General features: G+C 44.1%; 1 protein-coding gene across 1 annotated transcript in view; it reads left to right on the top strand.

Annotated features, from left to right (window-relative positions):
* RAB29 (RAB29, member RAS oncogene family) overlaps positions 1-14,790 on the top strand; it is a 46,711-nt gene extending 31,921 nt beyond the window's left edge. Inside the window, exon 5 of the mRNA XM_069756245.1 lies at positions 12,902-14,790. Within this exon, the coding sequence (XP_069612346.1) occupies positions 12,902-13,016 (115 nt within the window). The 3' untranslated portion in view covers positions 13,017-14,790. The remainder of the gene's footprint in view (positions 1-12,901) is intronic.
* The last annotated feature ends 5,646 nt before the right edge of the window (positions 14,791-20,436 follow it).

Raw genomic sequence — 20,436 nt, 5'->3', positions numbered from 1 at the left:
GACGCACGGTCGCCTGCACAGGCAGAGGAGAGGCTTACGGCCTGGAAAATATCCTTTGCTCCCAGACCTGCGGATACAGAAAAGAAAATAGCCTCAGGCTGGTCTACAGATTGACAGTGCCGCACGGACGGTGTCTGGATTGCTGAGCTCTCCTACTGCACCCCTCAGTGGGCCTTTGGATTGTGAACCTCTCACTTCCACCCCTCCACGCAGATTCTGTTCTGCGGACTGTCTGGACTGTTCCGGACGTTCCTACGAGGATTCCTCGTATATTGACCTATGTTTTGGTTTTGGTTTTTTTTTCCTTTGTTTTTACTTTTTATTTTTTTGGTTCTTTTTACTACATAATTGCCCTTCCCCTTTCTTCCATCCAGGTTTTTTCTCTCCAAATCCCCGGGCATTCTCTGTCTATATTGATTTTTGATTGTTATTATGGAACTGGCAGTTATTTGTATATAAGCTTTGGTACACTGCCAGTGGGGTCACTGGGTAATACCAGCAGTATAGACTTTAGTATAATGGTACCATGACTTTACAAATTCTTTCTTTGAATGTCAGGGGTTTAAACTCCCCTGAGAAGAGATCTATGATGTGGAGGGAGATGAAGTGGTCGAGGCAGATATTATCTGCTTGCAGGAGACCCATTTGTTGGTCGAGGATAATTTTAGGTTTCGTCATCCCCTCTTCCCACACATTCTATTTGCTAATGGCCCAACCAAAAAGGCTGGTGTGTTCATCATGGTGAAAAATACAATCGCTTTTAAATTGATAGCGCAAAATAATGACCCCACGGGTAGGTGCTTAACTATCACGTGCTTATTGAATGGTGAGTTACACACGTTGACAAATCTTTATGCTCCCAATGAGGGACAACATAAATTCCTGAGAATAACCCTTCATGAGGTCTCTGAGAATGTGAAGGGCAGCAATATAATATGTGGTGACTTTAATCTCCCCATGCATGTGGACCTTGATTGCTCTGCTGGTAGCAGACGACCTAGAGTGGAATTGACTCTCCTCACAGGCGAATTTCACCTGCATGATTATTGGAGATATTCGCATGCATCCGAGAGGGATTATACCTTTTACTCTTCCAGGCATTCCACATACTCCCGTATTGATTATTTTCTAACAGACAGTGCAACCTTGTCCAGATGTAGATCCGCAACTATAGGCTTAATAATGTGGTCTGATCATGCTCCCATCACTCTAACTCTTACTTTAGCACACCAAGCTAATCCAGCCTTTAGGTGGCAATTAAACGACGCATTGCTGTTGAATGGGGAGGTGTTAGATAGAATCTCTTCGGAGTTGGAACACTACTTTCAGATAAATGATAATGGAGAGGTTTCTGATGAGTCCTTATGGTTGGCGCATAAAGTAGTGATTAGAGGTGTGCTTCTCCAACAAGCTTCCTACCTGAAAAGGGAGAGTGGCAGAGAGGCTTTACTTTCCCACCTGCAATATTTAGACAATATCAACAAGTCTGCTCCCACACCTTCTATCTCCGAGGAGATCTATCAGATTCGGTTTAAATTGAGAGAAAATCTTCTGGCCAGATATGCACAGAACATGAAGAAATTCAAGACTAATCTATATGCCGCAGGTGATAGGGCAGGTGCACTCCTGGAGTAACGAGTACGTAAGAGGGAAGCTAAATCAAGAGTGGACCATATCTTAGATAAAAATGGGAAGGCCCTCAGGAACCCTCAGGACATAGTCCAAGCTTTTGCAGAATATTATACCGGCTTGTATAATTTAAAAGATGACCCTTCTGCTCCCCAACCGGATCACCAATCTATAAATATCTAGACTCTATAAAATTACCCCGTATTACATCTGAGCAGCTAAACTACCTTAATTCTCCCTTCACAGATGTAGAAATTAACTCGACAATTAAACAAATTAAATCTCATAAGGCCCCAGGCCAAGACGGGCTGACGAATGACTATTATAAATCCTTTTATCTGTTGCTGACTCCATATTTGCAGAGATTATTCTCGGTGTGGAGAGACTCGGGTACTGTGACGGCCCCTGGTTTGGAAGCTACCATATCTGCCATACCCAAGCCTGGGAAACCCCTCACACACCCTGGTGACTTTAGACCCATTGCTGTGCTCAATTCGGATGTCAAAATATTCACTAAAATTATAGCGTCCAGAGTAAAGCTTATTATCCCAACTATAATTTCACCGGACCAAGTGGGTTTTGTGGCCGGACGTGAGAGGAAAGATGGGGTGTGGCGCATGCTGAATCTGATTAAAATAGCCGAGCTGTCTGGCCTACCCAGTGCATTCCTGTCGCTTGATGCTGAGAAGGCTTTTGACAGGGTGCACTGGGGTATCTTCGGGCAGTATTGGAAAAGTTTGGACTGTCGGGCCCAATATTCTCAGCAATCTGTGCTATGTACTCCACTCCTTGTGCCAGGGTCTTGACGTCCTGTTTTTTTATCTGGTCCATTTCAGATCACGAATGGCACTCGTCAAGGTTGCCCACTCTCCTATTATTTTCGCACTGTGCATGGAGCCGCTCGCTGAACGCATAAGAACCTCTATTAATATCACCGGCATCAGGGTTGGACAGATGGAGCACAGAATTGGCTTGTATGCTGATGATGTTATTCTATCCAGTGTCAACTTGAAGACATCCTTGACAGCTATTACCTTGGAACTCGGGGAATTCAGTAATGTGTCATACTACAGGTTGAATCCCACGAAGTCCTTGTTGTTTCCGGTGGCGGTTCCATGCGCGGCCAAGTCGAAAATGGAGGCTGAGTTTCCATTTAAATGGATGACAGAGGGTATCCTGTACTTGCGAGTTATATTGACGGGTTCTGAGCAGATTGTCAAGAAGAATTTCTCTAAATTGATCACACAGGTTAGGGCACAACTTGACCATTTTCACTAAGTTATGACATCCTGGATTTCCAGGATTAATGTTTTCAAAATGATGATCCTGCCTAAAATACTGTATCTCCTTAGGTGTATCCCATTAAAAATCCCCAAACGTTTGATTTTGAAATTACAAACTATGACATACGATTATATTTGGTCACACAAAAAATCAAATCTAGACTCTCTAGGACCTCGATGTACTATCCGTACAAACGGGGAGGTCTGGGAATGCCGAACCTCATGCTATACCATAGAGCGGCCATACTAACTGGACTTAGAGACTGGTGGCAGGCGGACAAAGACCATAGATGGCTCCAAATAGAAAACTACTATGCCAAAACTAGCTCTACCTGCACGATTCTTGAGGCTGAATCTATTGCAATCACTGATTATATTCTCCTACCTTGCCAACCATGAAAATCGCGCTCCACTATTGGAGGACACTGGTCCCTTCCTTGATTAAATTATCTCATGACTCCCTATCCTTAAAAGCCCTTGAGACACACATCCCATTTATTAATCTCCAGCCTTGGGTTGATGCTGGAATCGTAACATTACGGCAGATATTGGGTGCCGCTGGCCTTGTCCCCTTTGACCGCTTGGCCTCCAGCTTCCCGAATGTCCGGAGATATTTCTATCAATATTTGCAGATACGTCATCTACTTCATAATTCCCCAAACTCGCCTTTCTTCAACTCCCATTTAAATAACAGGGTTAACGGTTATTTCTTGTTGCCTGACTCTGGCCCGAAGTGAATTTCAATTATATATAAAGCCTTAAACGACCCAGCAGAAGATGTTAAACTGCCATATATGATCAAGTGGGAACAGGATCTGGACTTCCTATCTGACCCGATAGATTGGGAGGATGGACTGGGTGAAGTATTACGGGTATCTGCCTGCGTCAATCATCTCGAACAATTGAAAAAAGTACACCTTAGATGGTATCAATATCCTGTTCAGGTGGCTCACTATGACCCTGCCGGGTCAGACAAATGCTGGAGGGGGTGCGGTCACAGGAGAACTCTGGAACACACCTGGTGGTCGTGTCCAATTCTTCAGCCCTGGTGGAGAGATATGGACCTTTTAATTGCACAGGTCTTGGGGATCCAACTGTCACCTAGGCAGGCCATTCTTCACATCGGCCTGGAGGACATTCCACACATACTTCGAGGTACACTATCACATATTCTAATAGCTGCCAGGTTATTAGTAGCCTCAAGATGGAAAGACACTAATTCTCCCAATATTAGTGAATTAATTAATAAACGATGTCCACTGCCAATATGAACTCGCCTTGGCTCACTCCATGACTGCCAAAACCAAAAGACAAAATATTTGGCACCCTTGGTTACATAGTGGTCATTCCTCTATTGACCCGCACCACCTTGTTTGATCGTTTACTTGAGTGGGAATAAGTAAGCATAATTGACATGTGTTTTTTTGTTTGTAATATTCTTATTCTGCCATAGTTTGCCAGGACCCCTTGTCTATAACTGAATTGCTAGATAATGTCTTGTGAATGCCTATACTCCTCATCTCCCCCCACCCCGCTTCTCTCCCCTACTTTGTTATTACTGTTTGACTGCACTGTATTGTTTTGGAAATCTTTAATAAACACTAATTGATAAAAAAAAAACATCATCTGGACATATTGGAAGCAACCATCGGGCATAGAGAAAGCCATTTTCTCCATGGCTTATTGTGACATGGGGATTTGCCTATATCCCTTTGTTAGATCCAAGGTTATGTAACTTGCTGGCCCAAGTCTCTCTATCAGCTCATCAGCACGCTGCATCTGATATGTGTCAAACTTGGAGACTTCGTTCAGCTTCCCATAAGCATTACAGAATCTCCATTTTCTGTGTGGTTTTGGATCAAGGAAAATTGGGTTAGACCACCCACTCTTTGATTCCTCAGTGACTTAGAGATTCAGCATACACTTCACTTCCTTGGAGCCCAGTTCTCAACCGGTCTCTGGAATTCAGTAGGTCCTCGAATTCACCTGCACATGGGGTTTCTGTAGAAAAATCGTGTTCTGACATCTGTACACCCTGGCAAATCTGAGAACCAGTTCCAATTTTGCTGCAGCAATTCCCGTCATTGCCGTTTTAGGAACTTCCAACAGTGCTTATCCTATTGTGACGTCTTCAATGTCCCCTTCTGGCTTAACCAGCAAACATGGAGTTTTAACGAGGTAACTTTCTTGCCATTCCTTGATGGGTAGCGGTACAATTACAAAAGTGAGAGGTGTGAGCTACTAATTGGCAGTTGGGATAGGACTTGCAGTACCTTAGGACTTCCTGGTGACATTAGAGCCAATAGAACCTCCGCCTGACCTGTTTTTGGGTTGTCAACACCCAGATGGCCAACCAAGACATGTGAATTGTCCCTGTCCAACACCCTCAGTCTATAGGGTCCTGGTACCAACAATTGCTCCACTATTTCCTCTCTGACCTTAGTAACCTGGTACAATAAGTCGCCACTCATCGTAAAATATGGAAATCTGGTGTCTGCCACCAGCTCCTGTGTTATGCTGTTTATAGCCATTACATTATTGAACACTTCCTTTAGAGTTAGGTCCCTAAGTTAGACGGACCCATAGTTTTCTCTGGTCACCCCTATCTCAGGAGTGTTGGCCTACGGGGATACTACCTTCTCATCTCCCACCATCACACAATAGGAAAATGCATCAGGCTATGGGGATGGTGAGACTTCTTTAGGGCCAACCTGTCTCTTACCTGAGCAATCAAGATCTACGCCCCCTCCCCCACACAAGTCCCAAAACAACACAAAGTCCCGGCCTATAATAATTGGGTGCAATAAATCCTGGACCACCCAGACCCCATGGGACTCGGTACCTTGGGCTGTCTCAATGGCCACCAGAGAGTCTTTAGCATCCCTGTGAATGCAGCGGACTCCCACCTTTTTTAGCTGGGATCAACTGAAGAGGGAGTGTGGGCTCTCATGAGGGTCACCAAAGTCCGAGTCTAATAGTTCTTTGATTTGCAGACCATTCACCTTTTACAGGACATTCCTGGGGCCCCTCTCTGGGTGGACAGTCTACACTGCAAGCCGGATATGCGTAGAATGAACACAGACGTCCTATGCTACAGTCCATTTGCTCATTGGTCAGGGGACAGTAGACAGCAATATGATCTGGGCTGTGACATCTCCAGCAAATGACATCCCTCTATGAGATCCCCGACATGACTTTGGATGACCCACTCCCTTTTTAGCCTCCTCACCCTGATGGGGACCCTCAGTATGGAGTGGTTTGTCTTCCTAGGGGACCATTGGCCAGCTGATGCCTTTCATTGGCCAGCTGATGCCTTTCAACCAGTCCAGCCAAGTAATTGGTGTTCCCAAAATCTTTCTGGGCAAACTAAGTCTGGATCCGGCTTGGAAGTGCGTGCACAAACCTGACTCCGGCTGCAAGCACTTTTGGACGAGGTGAAGCATATCAAGCATTTTGGAGTGAGTGGGTTTGTCACGGTGATGTGTCCAGTAATTGACCCGTTGTGCCTGGACAGACACAGACATTGTCATTCACTCCTCTACCCCTAGCGCGCCAAAATTTAAGTTTTCAATTTTGCATATTTTGGCATCCTGCAAGGCCAAATCATGGTAGGCCATGAAGTATGGTGCCATAACATCCACCAACTGCTCTTGAGTTTTTCCCTAGCTGTGACCCTATAAAAAAAACTGTTAGAAAGGCCTCTGTATAGTCACCCGGGATCACTTTCTGCAAAGCTGTCCTCACCGCCATCCAGATAGAAAAATCATCAGCTGACCTTGGAGTCGGCGCTGACGCCATGCCATGGAGCGCCTCTGTGTGTAAATCAATCTGCTGCTCCTGTTCTAGATGCTAATGTTGCTGCTGAATCTGTTCCTTGTGCTGCTGGATCTATTGATCCTGGAGCTGTTGTATAAGCAGCTTGCTTGTTTCCTGTTGTGCCACCTGTTGCTTCTGTAGCTGTTGAGCTTGCATCAGTTGTTTAATCAGGTCCTCCCTTCTGTCATACTCTGCTCCATGGCCTATAGCCACCTTCACCCATGACACGCAGTACTTCTGTAGCAATCGCACGTGTTCCCTGGGAATGCTGCCTGATGTTCAACACCAAATGTAACAATGCTACTCACTTGAGAGTGATCTGTGGTATCACAGAAACTACTGTATTTCTATATAAAATCCGGCTGGTTTATTTCAGTCCTTATAAACCACATTACAGGAAAACTTAGGAGATCTGCACACCTATATACACACAGACCTGTTTTAGACAAGCAAGTCTCATTTTACACAGTGAACCACACCCGGGGGTGGAGATAAGGTGAGCAGCCAACTCTTCAGCTGCTCATAATTGAGCTGTCATGGTCGCGAATTTTTGCCTGTAGGACATTATTGCAAGAGAGCTTGGCTGAGTAGATTACACAAGAAGGAAAACACACAGCAAGTCAGCAGGATCTAGGAGCAACATGGCAGATGTGACAACCTACATGGTGAGCTGCAGCATGTGCTACATGTTCACAGATCGACCAGAAGAAGAATCCAATTTCACCTGTCAGAAGTGTAGACTAGTGGCCCTTTTAGAAGAAAAGGTGCGGGGTCTGGAAGAAAGAATAGCAACTTTGAAACTCATCAAAGAGAATGAAGACTTTCTAGACAGAACAGAAGCATCTCTACTGGTCACAGAAGGTGCAAAAAGTGTCAGAGAACCTCCAAAAGCAGATGAGTGGAAGCATGTGACCAAAAGAAGCAAGAAGACCATGGAGAAATCACCAACCACACAACTGAAGAACCGATATCAAATCTTTGTAGAGGATGAAGATGGCACACCTAAGAATGAAGCAATACCAGCAAGCAAAAAAGAAAAGGGCACACAGCAACAAGTGACAGCAAAAAGTACAGCCAAGAAGCAACGAAGAGTGGTGGTGGTGGGAGACTCACTACTGAGAGGCACAGAAGCAGCCATCTGCAGACCGGACATAACTGCAAGAGAAGTATGCTGCCTTCCAGGTGCGATGATCAAGGATGTGACCGATAGGATACCAAAGCTCTTCAGCTCCAAGGACGTCCACCCATTTCTTCTGATACATGTTGGCACCAATGACACGGCAAGGAAGGACCTACCGACAATCTGCAAGGACTTTGAAGAGTTGGGGAAGAAAGTAAAGGAACTGGATGCACAGGTAGTTTTTTCTTCTATCCTTCCAGTAGATGGGCATGGCACCAGGAGATGGAACAGGATCCTTGATGCAAACAACTGGCTAAGACGATGGTGCAGACAACAAGGATTTGGATTCCTGGACCACGGTGTGAATTACTGGTATGATGGACTCCTCGCCAGAGACGGACTACACCTCAACAAACCTGGGAAACACACATTCGCCAGAAGACTCGCTACACTCATCAGGAGGGCGTTAAACTAGAAGAAGAGGGGACGGGAAGAAAAACATTAGACTCGATCAAAGACGACCCAGGAAAACATACTCAGAAGGGAGGTAAGAACATTTCTAAAACAATCCACAGTGAGGAGATTGGAACAAAACAAAATCCTCTAAACTGCATGCTCGCAAACGCCAGAAGCCTGACAAACAAGATGGAAGAACTAGAAGCAGAAATATCTACAGGTAACTTTGACATAGTGGGAATAACCGAGACATGGTTAGATGAAAGCTATGACTGGGCAGTTAACTTACAGGGTTACAGTCTGTTTAGAAAGGATCGTAAAAATCGGAGAGGAGGAGGGGTTTGTCTCTATGTAAAGTCTTGTCTAAAGTCCACTTTAAGGGAGGATATTAGCGAAGGGAATGAGGATGTCGAGTCCATATGGGTTGAAATTCATGGAGGGAAAAATGGTAACAAAATTCTCATTGGGGTCTGTTACAAACCCCCAAATATAACAGAAAGCATGGAAAGTCTACTTCTAAAGCAGATAGATGAAGCTGCAACCCATAATGAGGTCCTGGTTATGGGGGACTTTAACTACCCGGATATTAACTGGGAAACAGAAACCTGTGAAACCCATAAAGGCAACAGGTTTCTGCTAATAACCAAGAAAAATTATCTTTCACAATTGGTGCAGAATCCAACCAGAGGAGCAGCACTTTTAGACCTAATACTATCTAATAGACCTGACAGAATAACAAATCTGCAGGTGGTTGGGCATTTAGGAAATAGCGACCACAATATTGTGCAGTTTCATCTGTCTTTCACTAGGGGGACTTGTCAGGGAGTCACAAAAACATTGAACTTTAGGAAGGCAAAGTTTGAACAGCTTAGAGATGCCCTTAATCTGGTAGACTGGGACAATATCCTCAGAAATGAGAATACAGATAATAAATGGGAAATGTTTAAGAACATCCTAAATAGGCAGTGTAAGCGGTTTATACCTTGTGGGAATAAAAGGACTAGAAATAGGAAAAACCCAATGTGGCTAAACAAAGAAGTAAGACAGGCAATTAACAGTAAAAAGAAAGCATTTGCACTACTAAAGCAGGATGGCACCATTGAAGCTCTAAAAAACTATAGGGAGAAAAATACTTTATCTAAAAAACTAATTAAAGCTGCCAAAAAGGAAACAGAGAAGCACATTGCTAAGGAGAGTAAAACTAATCCCAAACTGTTCTTCAACTATATCAATAGTAAAAGAATAAAAACTGAAAATGTAGGCCCCTTAAAAAATAGTGAGGAAAGAATGGTTGTAGATGACCAGGAAAAAGCTAACATATTAAACACCTTCTTCTCCACGGTATTCACGGTGGAAAATGAAATGCTAGGTGAAATCCCAAGAAACAATGAAAACCCTATATTAAGAGTCACCAATCTAACCCAAGAAGAGGTGCGAAACCGGCTAAATAAGATTAAAATAGATAAATCTCCGGGTCCGGATGGCATACACCCACGAGTACTAAGAGAACTAAGTAATGTAATAGATAAACCATTATTTCTTATTTTTAGTGACTCTATAGCGACAGGGTCTGTTCCGCAGGACTGGCGCATAGCAAATGTGGTGCCAATATTCAAAAAGGGCTCTAAAAGTGAACCTGGAAATTATAGGCCAGTAAGTCTAACCTCTATTGTTGGTAAAATATTTGAAGGGTTTCTGAGGGATGTTATTCTGGATTATCTCAATGAGAATAACTGTTTAACTTCATATCAGCATGGGTTTATGAGAAATCGCTCTTGTCAAACCAATCTAATCAGTTTTTATGAAGAGGTAAGCTATAGACTGGACCACGGTGAGTCATTGGACGTGGTATATCTCGATTTTTCCAAAGCGTTTGATACCGTGCCGCACAAGAGGTTGGTACACAAAATGAGAATGCTTGGTCTGGGGGAAAATGTGTGTAAATGGGTTAGTAACTGGCTTAGTGATAGAAAGCAGAGGGTGGTTATAAATGGTATAGTCTCTAACTGGGTCGCTGTGACCAGTGGGGTACCGCAGGGGTCAGTATTGGGACCTGTTCTCTTCAACATATTCATTAATGATCTGGTAGAAGGTTTACACAGTAAAATATCGATATTTGCAGATGATACAAAACTATGTAAAGCAGTTAATACAAGAGAAGATAGTATTCTGCTACAGATGGATCTGGATAAGTTGGAAACTTGGGCTGAAAGGTGGCAGATGAGGTTTAACAATGATAAATGTAAGGTTATACACATGGGAAGAGGGAATCAATATCACCATTACACACTGAACGGGAAACCACTGGGTAAATCTGACAGGGAGAAGGACTTGGGGATCCTAGTTAATGATAAACTTACCTGGAGCAGCCAGTGCCAGGCAGCAGCTGCCAAGGCAAACAGGATCATGGGGTGCATTAAAAGAGGTCTGGATACACATGATGAGAGCATTATACTGCCTCTGTACAAATCCCTAGTTAGACCGCACATGGAGTACTGTGTCCAGTTTTGGGCACCGGTGCTCAGGAAGGATATAATGGAACTAGAGAGAGTACAAAGGAGGGCAACAAAATTAATAAAGGGGATGGGAGAACTACAATACCCAGATAGATTAGCGAAATTAGGATTATTTAGTCTAGAAAAAAGACGACTGAGGGGCGATCTAATAACCATGTATAAGTATATAAGGGGACAATACAAATATCTCGCTGAGGATCTGTTTATACCAAGGAAGGTGACGGGCACAAGGGGGCATTCTTTGCGTCTGGAGGAGAGAAGGTTTTTCCACCAACATAGAAGAGGATTCTTTACTGTTAGGGCAGTGAGAATCTGGAATTGCTTGCCTGAGGAGGTGGTGATGGCAAACTCAGTCGAGGGGTTCAAGAGAGGCCTGGATGTCTTCCTGGAGCAGAACAATATTGTATCATACAATTATTAGGTTCTGTAGAAGGACGTAGATCTGGGGATTTATTATGATGGAATATAGGCTGAACTGGATGGACAAATGTCTTTTTTCGGCCTTACTAACTATGTTACTATGATTTTTAACCCTTTTTTAGTCCCGTATGTACTAAAGCGTTACTCCAGGCTTGTCTCCCATCTACTAGATGTCCTACAGCTACCTTACATCCTTCACGACCGTTATTTACGTCATTGGCCATGTCCCTGCCTTTGATGCAAGCTTGCACGCTGAACCCTCTTCTTTCACCGCACTTGATGGCTGATTCAGTCAGCCATCAAGTGCCTTTAACAGCTGCGGGTGAATCAGAGATCCACCCAAGGCTTGTAACCAGTTGAATGCCTAGTCAATCACTGACTGTGACATTTAAGACACAGACAGGAAGCGCGTCATTGATCCTGCCCATTGGCACCCCTGCCACATGAGTGCCGATGGGTTGTCATGACAGCTGGGGGTCTGCTGACGATCCTCCTGTAGAAAAATTGTTGCAATTCCTAAAACATTTCACAGGATATTTTGGTCAACCCTTTAATTAAACCTGAAAGACTACACTTGGATCTTGGTGGTTTCAGGCCAAATCAAGAAGACTCTGTAACCGTCCAAATATTTGTGTTTTCTATTTTTTTTTTCTTTATTTAGACTATATAATTGCTATGTGGCTTGTGAAAATAAAAAACAACTTGGGATAAAATAACATTTTGGTGGGAAAAACATTTTTTATTTTTTTTATTTTCGGGGCTCTACATTATAAATTTGTGACACACCTGTGGGGGATAAGTTCACTGAGGGGGTCTTTGTTTCCAAAATGATGTCACTTGTGGGGGGTTTCCACTGTTTAAGCACATCAGGGGCTCTCCAAACGTGACCTGGCATCTTAATTATTCCAGCAAATTTTGCCTTCAAAGAGTCATATTGCGCGCCTTCCCTTTCAAGACCTGCCATGCACCCAAATAGTTTTCCCCCACGTATGGGGTATCTGCATGCTAAGGAGAAATTGCACATCACATTTTGTGGTCCATTTTTTTTCCTGTTACCCTTGTGAAAATAAAAATATTGGGTCTAAATTAAAAATTTTAGTGAAGGGGGAAAAAAAAATTTTTTTTTCCTACCGCATTATAAAAATTTCTGTGAAGCACCTAGAGGATTAAACTTCTTTAATGTTGTTTTTGAGCACCTTGAAGTGTGCTTTTTTTTTTTTTTTATTAGAATGGTGTCACGTTTGGGTATTTTCTGTCATATAGACCCATCAGTGTCACTTCAATCGTAATGTGGTGCCAAAAAAAAAGTGGTTTTGTAAATTTTGTTGAAGAAAAACGAGAAATCACTCTAGATATATGGGAAATGTTATTTATTAATTTTCTGTGAAATAACTTTGGTTTTAGGGCTTAAATTTGAAAATTGCCTCTATAAAGTGATATTGGTCAGAATTGTAAAATTTGGCCTGGTCATGAAGGTGAAAACATGCTGGGGGTGAAGAGGTTAAGAACAAAATAACCTTTTTCGTAACTCAGGGACTGGTGGTATACACTTATGGTATGATTTATATTGTTACAATAGTGGGAAGCAAAATGGTTTGTTACTGAACCTTCTTATTAAAATCTTTTATTTTTTTATTTTTTAAATCTTGTATTTTATGCAGGGTTCTTATTGAAAGAATGATGGAGGCAAGAGAATCTGGACGTTCCTCTTCCCCACTACAGGGAGATTACATAAACATAAACGACATTTCTGTGCCTGGATCAGGATGCTGCTGACATGATTTGTTAGGACAGTCCTAGGTAATTTTTCTACTACCAAATGATATTTCACTTTATTCTCAAAATCATCTTTTTAGAATCCTGGCTGGTATACATGAGCAATGAACTCTGGGTTGGGAGGTGAACTACGATGGAAGCCATCTCCACTGTTAATATTGTTTGTATATGTGTATATATATATATTGCTCGTTTATAGACACAAATACCTCAGTGACATATTTATGTCATAAACCGGGCTATAAATAACCCATCGAGGATTAAAAAAAAATAGGTACCACTCAAAAGCAGTGTATATATAAGGAGAAACAAGAGCAACCAGGTACAATTAGTAAAAATCTATTTTATTGAAAGTTCAAAAGTTTACCAAGTAACCACAAATCACCACAAAAGATACAATAAAATGAAAGCAGGGGTGTCAAACTGCATTCCTCGAGGGCCGCAAACCATGCGGGATTTCAAGATTTCCTTAGCATTGCACAAGGTGCTGTAATCATGATGTGTGTAGGTGATTAAATTATCACCTGTGCAGTACTAGGAAATCCTGAAAACATGACCTGTTTGCAGCCCTTGAGGAATGCAGTTTGACACCCATGATCTAAAGTGCTTGTGCAATAGTATATCACGGTGGCAAGAAAAACCCCTCTCACATAGAATGTCAGAATCGCTACATCCGAACGGGATCCTAAAGGGAGAGAGGACTTACCGCAGACCGAAGCAAGAGGGCCCCAGCCAAGGTGTTAGATGACTCCCCGACGCGCGTTTCGCGTGTTCACTACACCTTCAAGGGGAATAATAAGCGGTGTAGTGAACACACGAAACGCGCGTCAGGGTCATCTAACACCTGGCCAGGGGCCCTCTTGCTTCTGCCTGCAGTAAGTCCTCTCTCCGTTTAGGCTATGTGCACACGTATTCTGGTCTACTGTGGATTTTTCCGCAGCAGATTTCAGGAGATTTGATAAATCCGCAGTGGAAAACCGCTGCGGATTTACCGCGGTTTTTCTGCGGTTTTCACTGCGGCTTTACAACTGCTGATTTCTATTGCTGCGGAATCCACAGAAAGAAGGGACCTGCTGCGGAATGTAAACCACTGCGTTTCCGCACGCTTTTTTCCGCAGCATGTGCACAGCGTTTTTTGTTTTCCATAGGTTTACATTGAACTGTAAATGCATGGGAAACTGCTGCGGACCGGCAGCTACAGAAACGCATCCGCATTGTGTGCACATACCCTTAGGATTCCGTTCGGATGTAGTGATTCTGACATTCTCTGTGAGAGAGGGTTTTTTCTTGCCACCGTGATATCCTATTGCACAAGCACTTTAGATGATTATGGAAATTTAGACACAGTCGGGCAGTTGCAATAAGTCGCCCCTTGGCTTTTCTGTTTTCTTTTTGCGTACTTTCCACTTTACTGTATTGTTTGTGGTTACTTGGTAAAGTTCTGAACTGTCAATAAACTATATTTTTACTACTAATTGTACCTGGTCTCACACTCTCACACACACACACACACACACACACACACACACACACACACACACACACACACACACACACACACACACGGTTTTGTTTTTTTATTGTTAAACCTATGCTAATATTCTGCACAATGCAAATGTGTCTGTAAATCATTACACATGTCTGACATAAAGACATGTCTCGGGTACCTGCATTTATTTTCTTTTTGTCTGTTTTCATATTTATATGCATATATTTTTTTTTTTATTAAAGTTGGATAGCCTTTAACTAATAAATTTTACTTTATGGTCATGTCTCTGAATGTGTTTTTTTTTTAATACGCATTTCATGTACACTATATTGTTTCAGGGGAGTGACTAGATAACTTCAGCCAGTGCGGTCTTGTCCCACTAATAAAGTACATTTTAACCCCTCTGACCTTAGACGTACTATCCCGTCGAGGTGCCCTGGGCCTATCTGACCCTCGACGGGATAGTACGTCATAGCGATCGGCCACGCTCACGGGGGGAGCGCGGCCGGGTGTCGGCTGCCTATCGCAGCTGACATCTGGCACAATGTGCCAGGAGCGGTCACGGACCGCCCCGGCACATTAACCCCCGGCACACCGCGATCAAACATGATCGCGGTGTGCCGGCGGTACAGGGAAGCGTCGCGCAGGGAGGGGGCTCCCTGCGGGCTTCCCTGAGACCCCCGCAGCAACGCGATGTGATCGCGTTGCTCCGAGGGTCTCCTTACCTCCCTCCCGGCTCCAGGCCCGGATCCAAGATGGCCACGGCATCCGGGCCCTGCAGAGTGCTGTACAAACTGTCCGATCAGTGATCTGTGATGTTTCCCTCCCCCCCCGGGACAGAGTAAAAAAAAAAAAAAAAACCAAATGTGTTAATAAAAATAATAAAATTATTCCCATAAATACATTTCTTCATCTAAATAAAAAAAAAAAAACAATAAAACTACACATATTTAGTATCGCCACGTCCGTAATGACCCGACCTATAAAACTGTCCCACTAGTTAACCCCTTCAGAAAACACCGTAAGGAAAAAGAGGCAAAAAACAACGCTTTATCATACCGCCGAACAAAAAGTGGAATAACACGCAATCAAAAAGACAGATATAAATAACCATGGTACCGCTGAAAACGTCATCTTGTCCCGCAAAAAACGAGCCGCCATACAACATGATCAGCAAAAAAATAAAAAAGTTATAGTCCTCAGAATAAAGCGATGCCAAAATAATTATTTATTCGGATTCCCATGACAGCACTACGAGAGAGGGGATCCGCCCTCCAGGAACAGGAAACCTACAGATACAAAAGGGCGGCACCTCTCCCTATGCATCAGTTGGTTTCCTGTTCCTGAAGGGACAGGATCCTACAGATGAATCTCGTAATGGATCCCAGGCCGGCCGGACCGAATCAGGTAGCGGGGGGGTCTCCTACCTCGGCCGGTGCGGAAGCCCCTGGAAGACGTCACGGTGGTCCTGGCTGGACTGCACGTCAGTGACGTAGACAGCAGGGAGCAGAGTCCGGATGATTCCTGATCTCCTTCAGCGCCGGTAAGTATAGCGCTCCTTCGGTTCATGTGGTGGTGCAGCGCGGTGGTGAGGTAGCGGTGCCAGGAGGGGAACGCTATCCGGAGCGCTACTGCGTGCTCTTCGGCGTCCTGCATCGCTCTCAGCGTTAGCTGGAGCGTTTCCGGGTGCAGTGACGTCGAGGGGGCAGAGTCAGCAGGCGCTTCCGGGTCACTGGGGAACTGCGCATGCGCAGTTCATCCAAGATGGCGGCGCCCATCGATCCTGAACGCCGGACTCCTCACACACTGCGCTGACCCCCCAGCTGTAGCCTCATCAGCAGGAACCAATGAGCGTGGCGCCAGGCAGCCTGCTGACCGGATCTGAGGGGGATTTAAGCAGGAGCTGGATTTAGAGCTCTGCCTTGGGTCACATCCACATCATGGAGAGTGATGGTGAGCGGCAGCTTCAGCTGTCTGAGGAGGGGGGGGGCACACATGGGTGACGTAGTAGTCCAGGGTTTATGGGATCCCCAAACATCAGCCTCTTCCAATCAGAGGGAGTTAGTGGCAATTGAATTCTCAATTAAAGAACTCCTCGTATATCTACAGGGTCACCATGTCAAAATCCTCTCCGACAACCAGGTGGCAGTGGCCTATGTGAATCACCAGGGTGGAACACGCTCCAAGTCCCTGATGGAAGTAGCGGATCGCCTGCTCCAGACAGCAGAAAACCATTTTCTATCTTTATCCGCAGTTCACATAAGAGGGAGAGAGAATATAAGAGCAGACTTTCTAAGTCGAAGCACCTTAAAACAAGGAGAATGGTCTCTGAACACAAAGATCTTCAACCGGATTGTCCGCATGTGGGGTCATCCAGAAGTGGACTTATTTGCCACCAAGCACAACAGAAAGACGATAAATTTCTGTTCCTTAAATCCCAGGGAATATCCACTGGCAGTGGATGCCTTCCTGATCAGATGGGATTTCCGATTGGCATATGCGTTCCCCCCGCTCAATCTATTGCCGCTGGTGGTCAGAAAGATAAGGGAGGATCAAGCGAGAGTCATACTGATCGCTCCGTTCTGGCCTAGAAGAGCTTGGTTTTCCTGGCTCAGGACCATGTCCGTGAAAGACCCCTGGGTGCTGCCGGACATTCCGGACTTACTTCATCAAGGTCCGATCAACCATCCACAAGTGAAGGGTCTCCATTTGACGGCATGGTTTTTGAGAGGTCATTGTTAAAAAGCAGAGGTTTTTCTCCAAACCTAATTGATACCCTTATGAAGAGTAGGAAAAACATAACAACTAAGATCTACTCTAGAACTTGGAGGAAGTTTCTGGCCTCTTCAAATTTTAATATTGAAGAGGGTATACCAATCAACCAGATTCTAGAATTCCTGCAGAGGGGGCTAGAGCTAAATCTATCCACAAGTACACTAAAAGTACAAGTATCAGCCCTGGGGGCTCTATTTTCTTGTAACATTGCGGGTAATTATTGGGTATCAAGGTTTATCAAAGCATCTAGTAGATCCAGACCTATACACAGGAATAGGTCAATGCCTTGGGATCTCAATCTAGTCCTTTCAGCCTTGACTAAGGAACCATTTGAGCCCTTACATTCAGCCTCACTTAAATTACTATCCCTCAAAACAGCGTTTTTGGTGGCAATTACATCTGCTCGTAGGGTAGGAGACATACAGGCTCTTTCTAGGCTGTCCCCTTATACAAAATTTCTACAGGACAGAGTAGTCCTCAGACCAGATCCAGCTTATTTACCAAAAGTGGCCTCAGATTTTCACAGATCTCAGGAGATAGTGTTACCGTCATTTCTCCCTAATCCTTCTAATTCCAAAGAGGAGTTACTCCATACATTAGATGTTAGGAGATGTCTATTAGAATATATATCAGTCACTGATGCTTGGAAGAGAGAGGATGCGTTGTTTCTATCCTTCCAAGGTCCCAGGAAAGGTCTTAGAGTTTCAAAGTACACGCTAGCGAAGTGGATTAGGGAGGCTATCTCTCTGGCTTATACTGCAGGTGGAGGTCCAACTCTGCAGAATCTGACGGCACATTCCACCCGCGCCATGGCTACATCCTGGGCTGAAAGATCTGGAGTGTCGATCGACCAGATATGTAAGGCAGCTACGTGGTCATCCCCTTCCACCTTTTTCAAGCACTATAGGTTGGACTTGGGGTTCTCTTCTGATCTCACCTTCGGGTTAAGGGTGCTGCAGGCTATAGTCCCTCCCTAAGGTAGTTTACATCTCTGTAATTCTCTCGTAGTGCTGTCATGGGAATCCGAATAAAGCATTAAGCTACTTACTGGTAGCGGCATTTTTCGGAGGCCCATGACAGCACCCTTAGTTCCCTCCCTATTCACGTGGGGGTTGCACTTCCTATAGTATATATAATGAGATAGATAGATCTCACGTGTGGTATATAGTTCAATATGATGGATTATTTTTGTACATAAACTGTATATAATGTATATTTGTGTGCTACTAACCGCGGTAGTCCTCTCAGGCTCTGAAATACAACTGATGCATAGGGAGAGGTGCCGCCCTTTTGTATCTGTAGGTTTCCTGTTCCTGGAGGGCGGATCCCCTCTCTCGTAGTGCTGTCATGGGCCTCCGAAAAATGCCGCTACCAGTAAGTAGCTTAATGCTTTTTTCTATAAAAGTTTTTATCATATAAAAGCGCCAAAACATAAAAAAATAATATAAATGAGGTATCGCTGTAATCGTACTGACCCGAAGAATAAAACTGCTTTATCAATTATACCAAACGCGGAACGGTATAAACGCCTCCCCCAAAAGAAATTCATGTCACGTGCCCGAAAATGTTACCAATAAAAACGTCAACTCGTCCCACAAAAAACAAGACCTCACATGACTCTGTGGACTCAAATCTGGAAATATTATAGCTCTCAAAATGTGGTAACGCAAAAAATATATATTTTTGCAATAAAAAGCGTCTTTCAGTGTGTGACGGCTGCCAATCATAAAAATCCACTAAAAACCCGCTATAAAAGTAAATCAAACCCCCCTTCATCACCCCCTTAGTTAGGGAAAAATTTAAAAAAATGTATTAACTTCCATTTTCCCATTAGGGCTAGGGTTAAGGCTACAGTTAGGGTTGCTTAGTGGTTAGCACAGCAGCCTTGCAGCGCTGGAGTCCTGGGTTCAAGCCCCACCAAGGACAACATCTGCAAAGAGTTTTTATGTTCTCTCCGTGTTTGCGTGGGTTTCCTCCGGGCACTCCGGTTTCCTCCCACATTCCAAAGACATACTGACAGGGAATTCAGATTGTGAGCCCCAATGGGGACAGCAATGATAATGTGTGTAAAGTGCTGCGGAATATGTTAGCGCTATATAAATAAATAAATAAAGTTGGGGCTAAAGTTAGGGTTTGGATTACATTTACGGTTGGGATTAGGGTTAGGGGTGTGTCTGGGTTAGAGGTGTGGTTAGGGTTGCCATTGGGATTAGGGTTAGGGGTGTGTTTGTATTAGGGTTTCAGTTATAATTGGGGTGTTTCCACTGTTTAGGCACATCAGGGGCTCTCCAAACGCGACATGGCGTCCGATCTCAATTTCAGCCAATTCTGCGTTGAAAAAGTAAAACAGTGCTCCTTCCCTTCCGAGCTCTCCCATGTGCCCAAACAGGGGTTTACCCCAACATATGGGGTATCAGCGTACTCAGGACAAATTGGACAACAAATTTTGGGGTCCAATTTCTCCTGTTACCCTTGGGAAAATACAAAACTGGGGGCTAAAAAATATTTTTGATTTTCACGGCTCTGCGTTATAAACTGTAGTGAAACACTTGGGGGTTCAAAGTTCTCACAACACATCTAGATAAGTTCCTTAGGGGGTCTACTTTCCAATATGGGGTCACTTGTGGGGGGGTTTCTACTGTTTAGGTACATTAGGGGCTCTGCAAACGCAATGTGACGCCTGCAGACCAATCCATCTAAGTCTGCATTCCAAATGATGCTCCTTCCCTTCCGAGCCCTCCCATGCGCCCAAACGATGGTCCCCCCCACATATGGGGTATCAGCGTACTCAGGACAAATTGGCAACAACTTTTGGGGTTCAATTTCTCCTGTTACCCTCGGGAAAATACAAAACCGGGGGCTAAAAAAATAATTTTTGTGGGAAAAAAATTTGGTTTTATTTTTACGGTTCTGCATTATAAACTTCTGTGAAGCACTTGGTGGGTCAAAGTGCTCACCACACCTCTAGATAAGTTCCTTAGGGGGGTCTACTTTCCAAAATGGTGTCACTTGTGGGGGATTTCAATGTTTAGGCACATCAGTGGCTCTCCAAACACAACATGGCGTCCCATCTCAATTCCTGTCAATTTTGCATTAAAAAGTCAAATTGCCCTCCTTCGTTTCCGAGCTCTGTCATGCGCCCAAGCAGTGGTTTAC

Source organism: Ranitomeya imitator, chromosome 3, assembly GCF_032444005.1.
Source record: "Ranitomeya imitator isolate aRanImi1 chromosome 3, aRanImi1.pri, whole genome shotgun sequence".
Classification (NCBI taxonomy): Eukaryota; Metazoa; Chordata; class Amphibia; order Anura; family Dendrobatidae; genus Ranitomeya; species Ranitomeya imitator.
The sequence above is the reverse complement of the archived record's forward strand: the minus strand, read 5'-3'. Positions and strand labels throughout refer to the sequence as shown.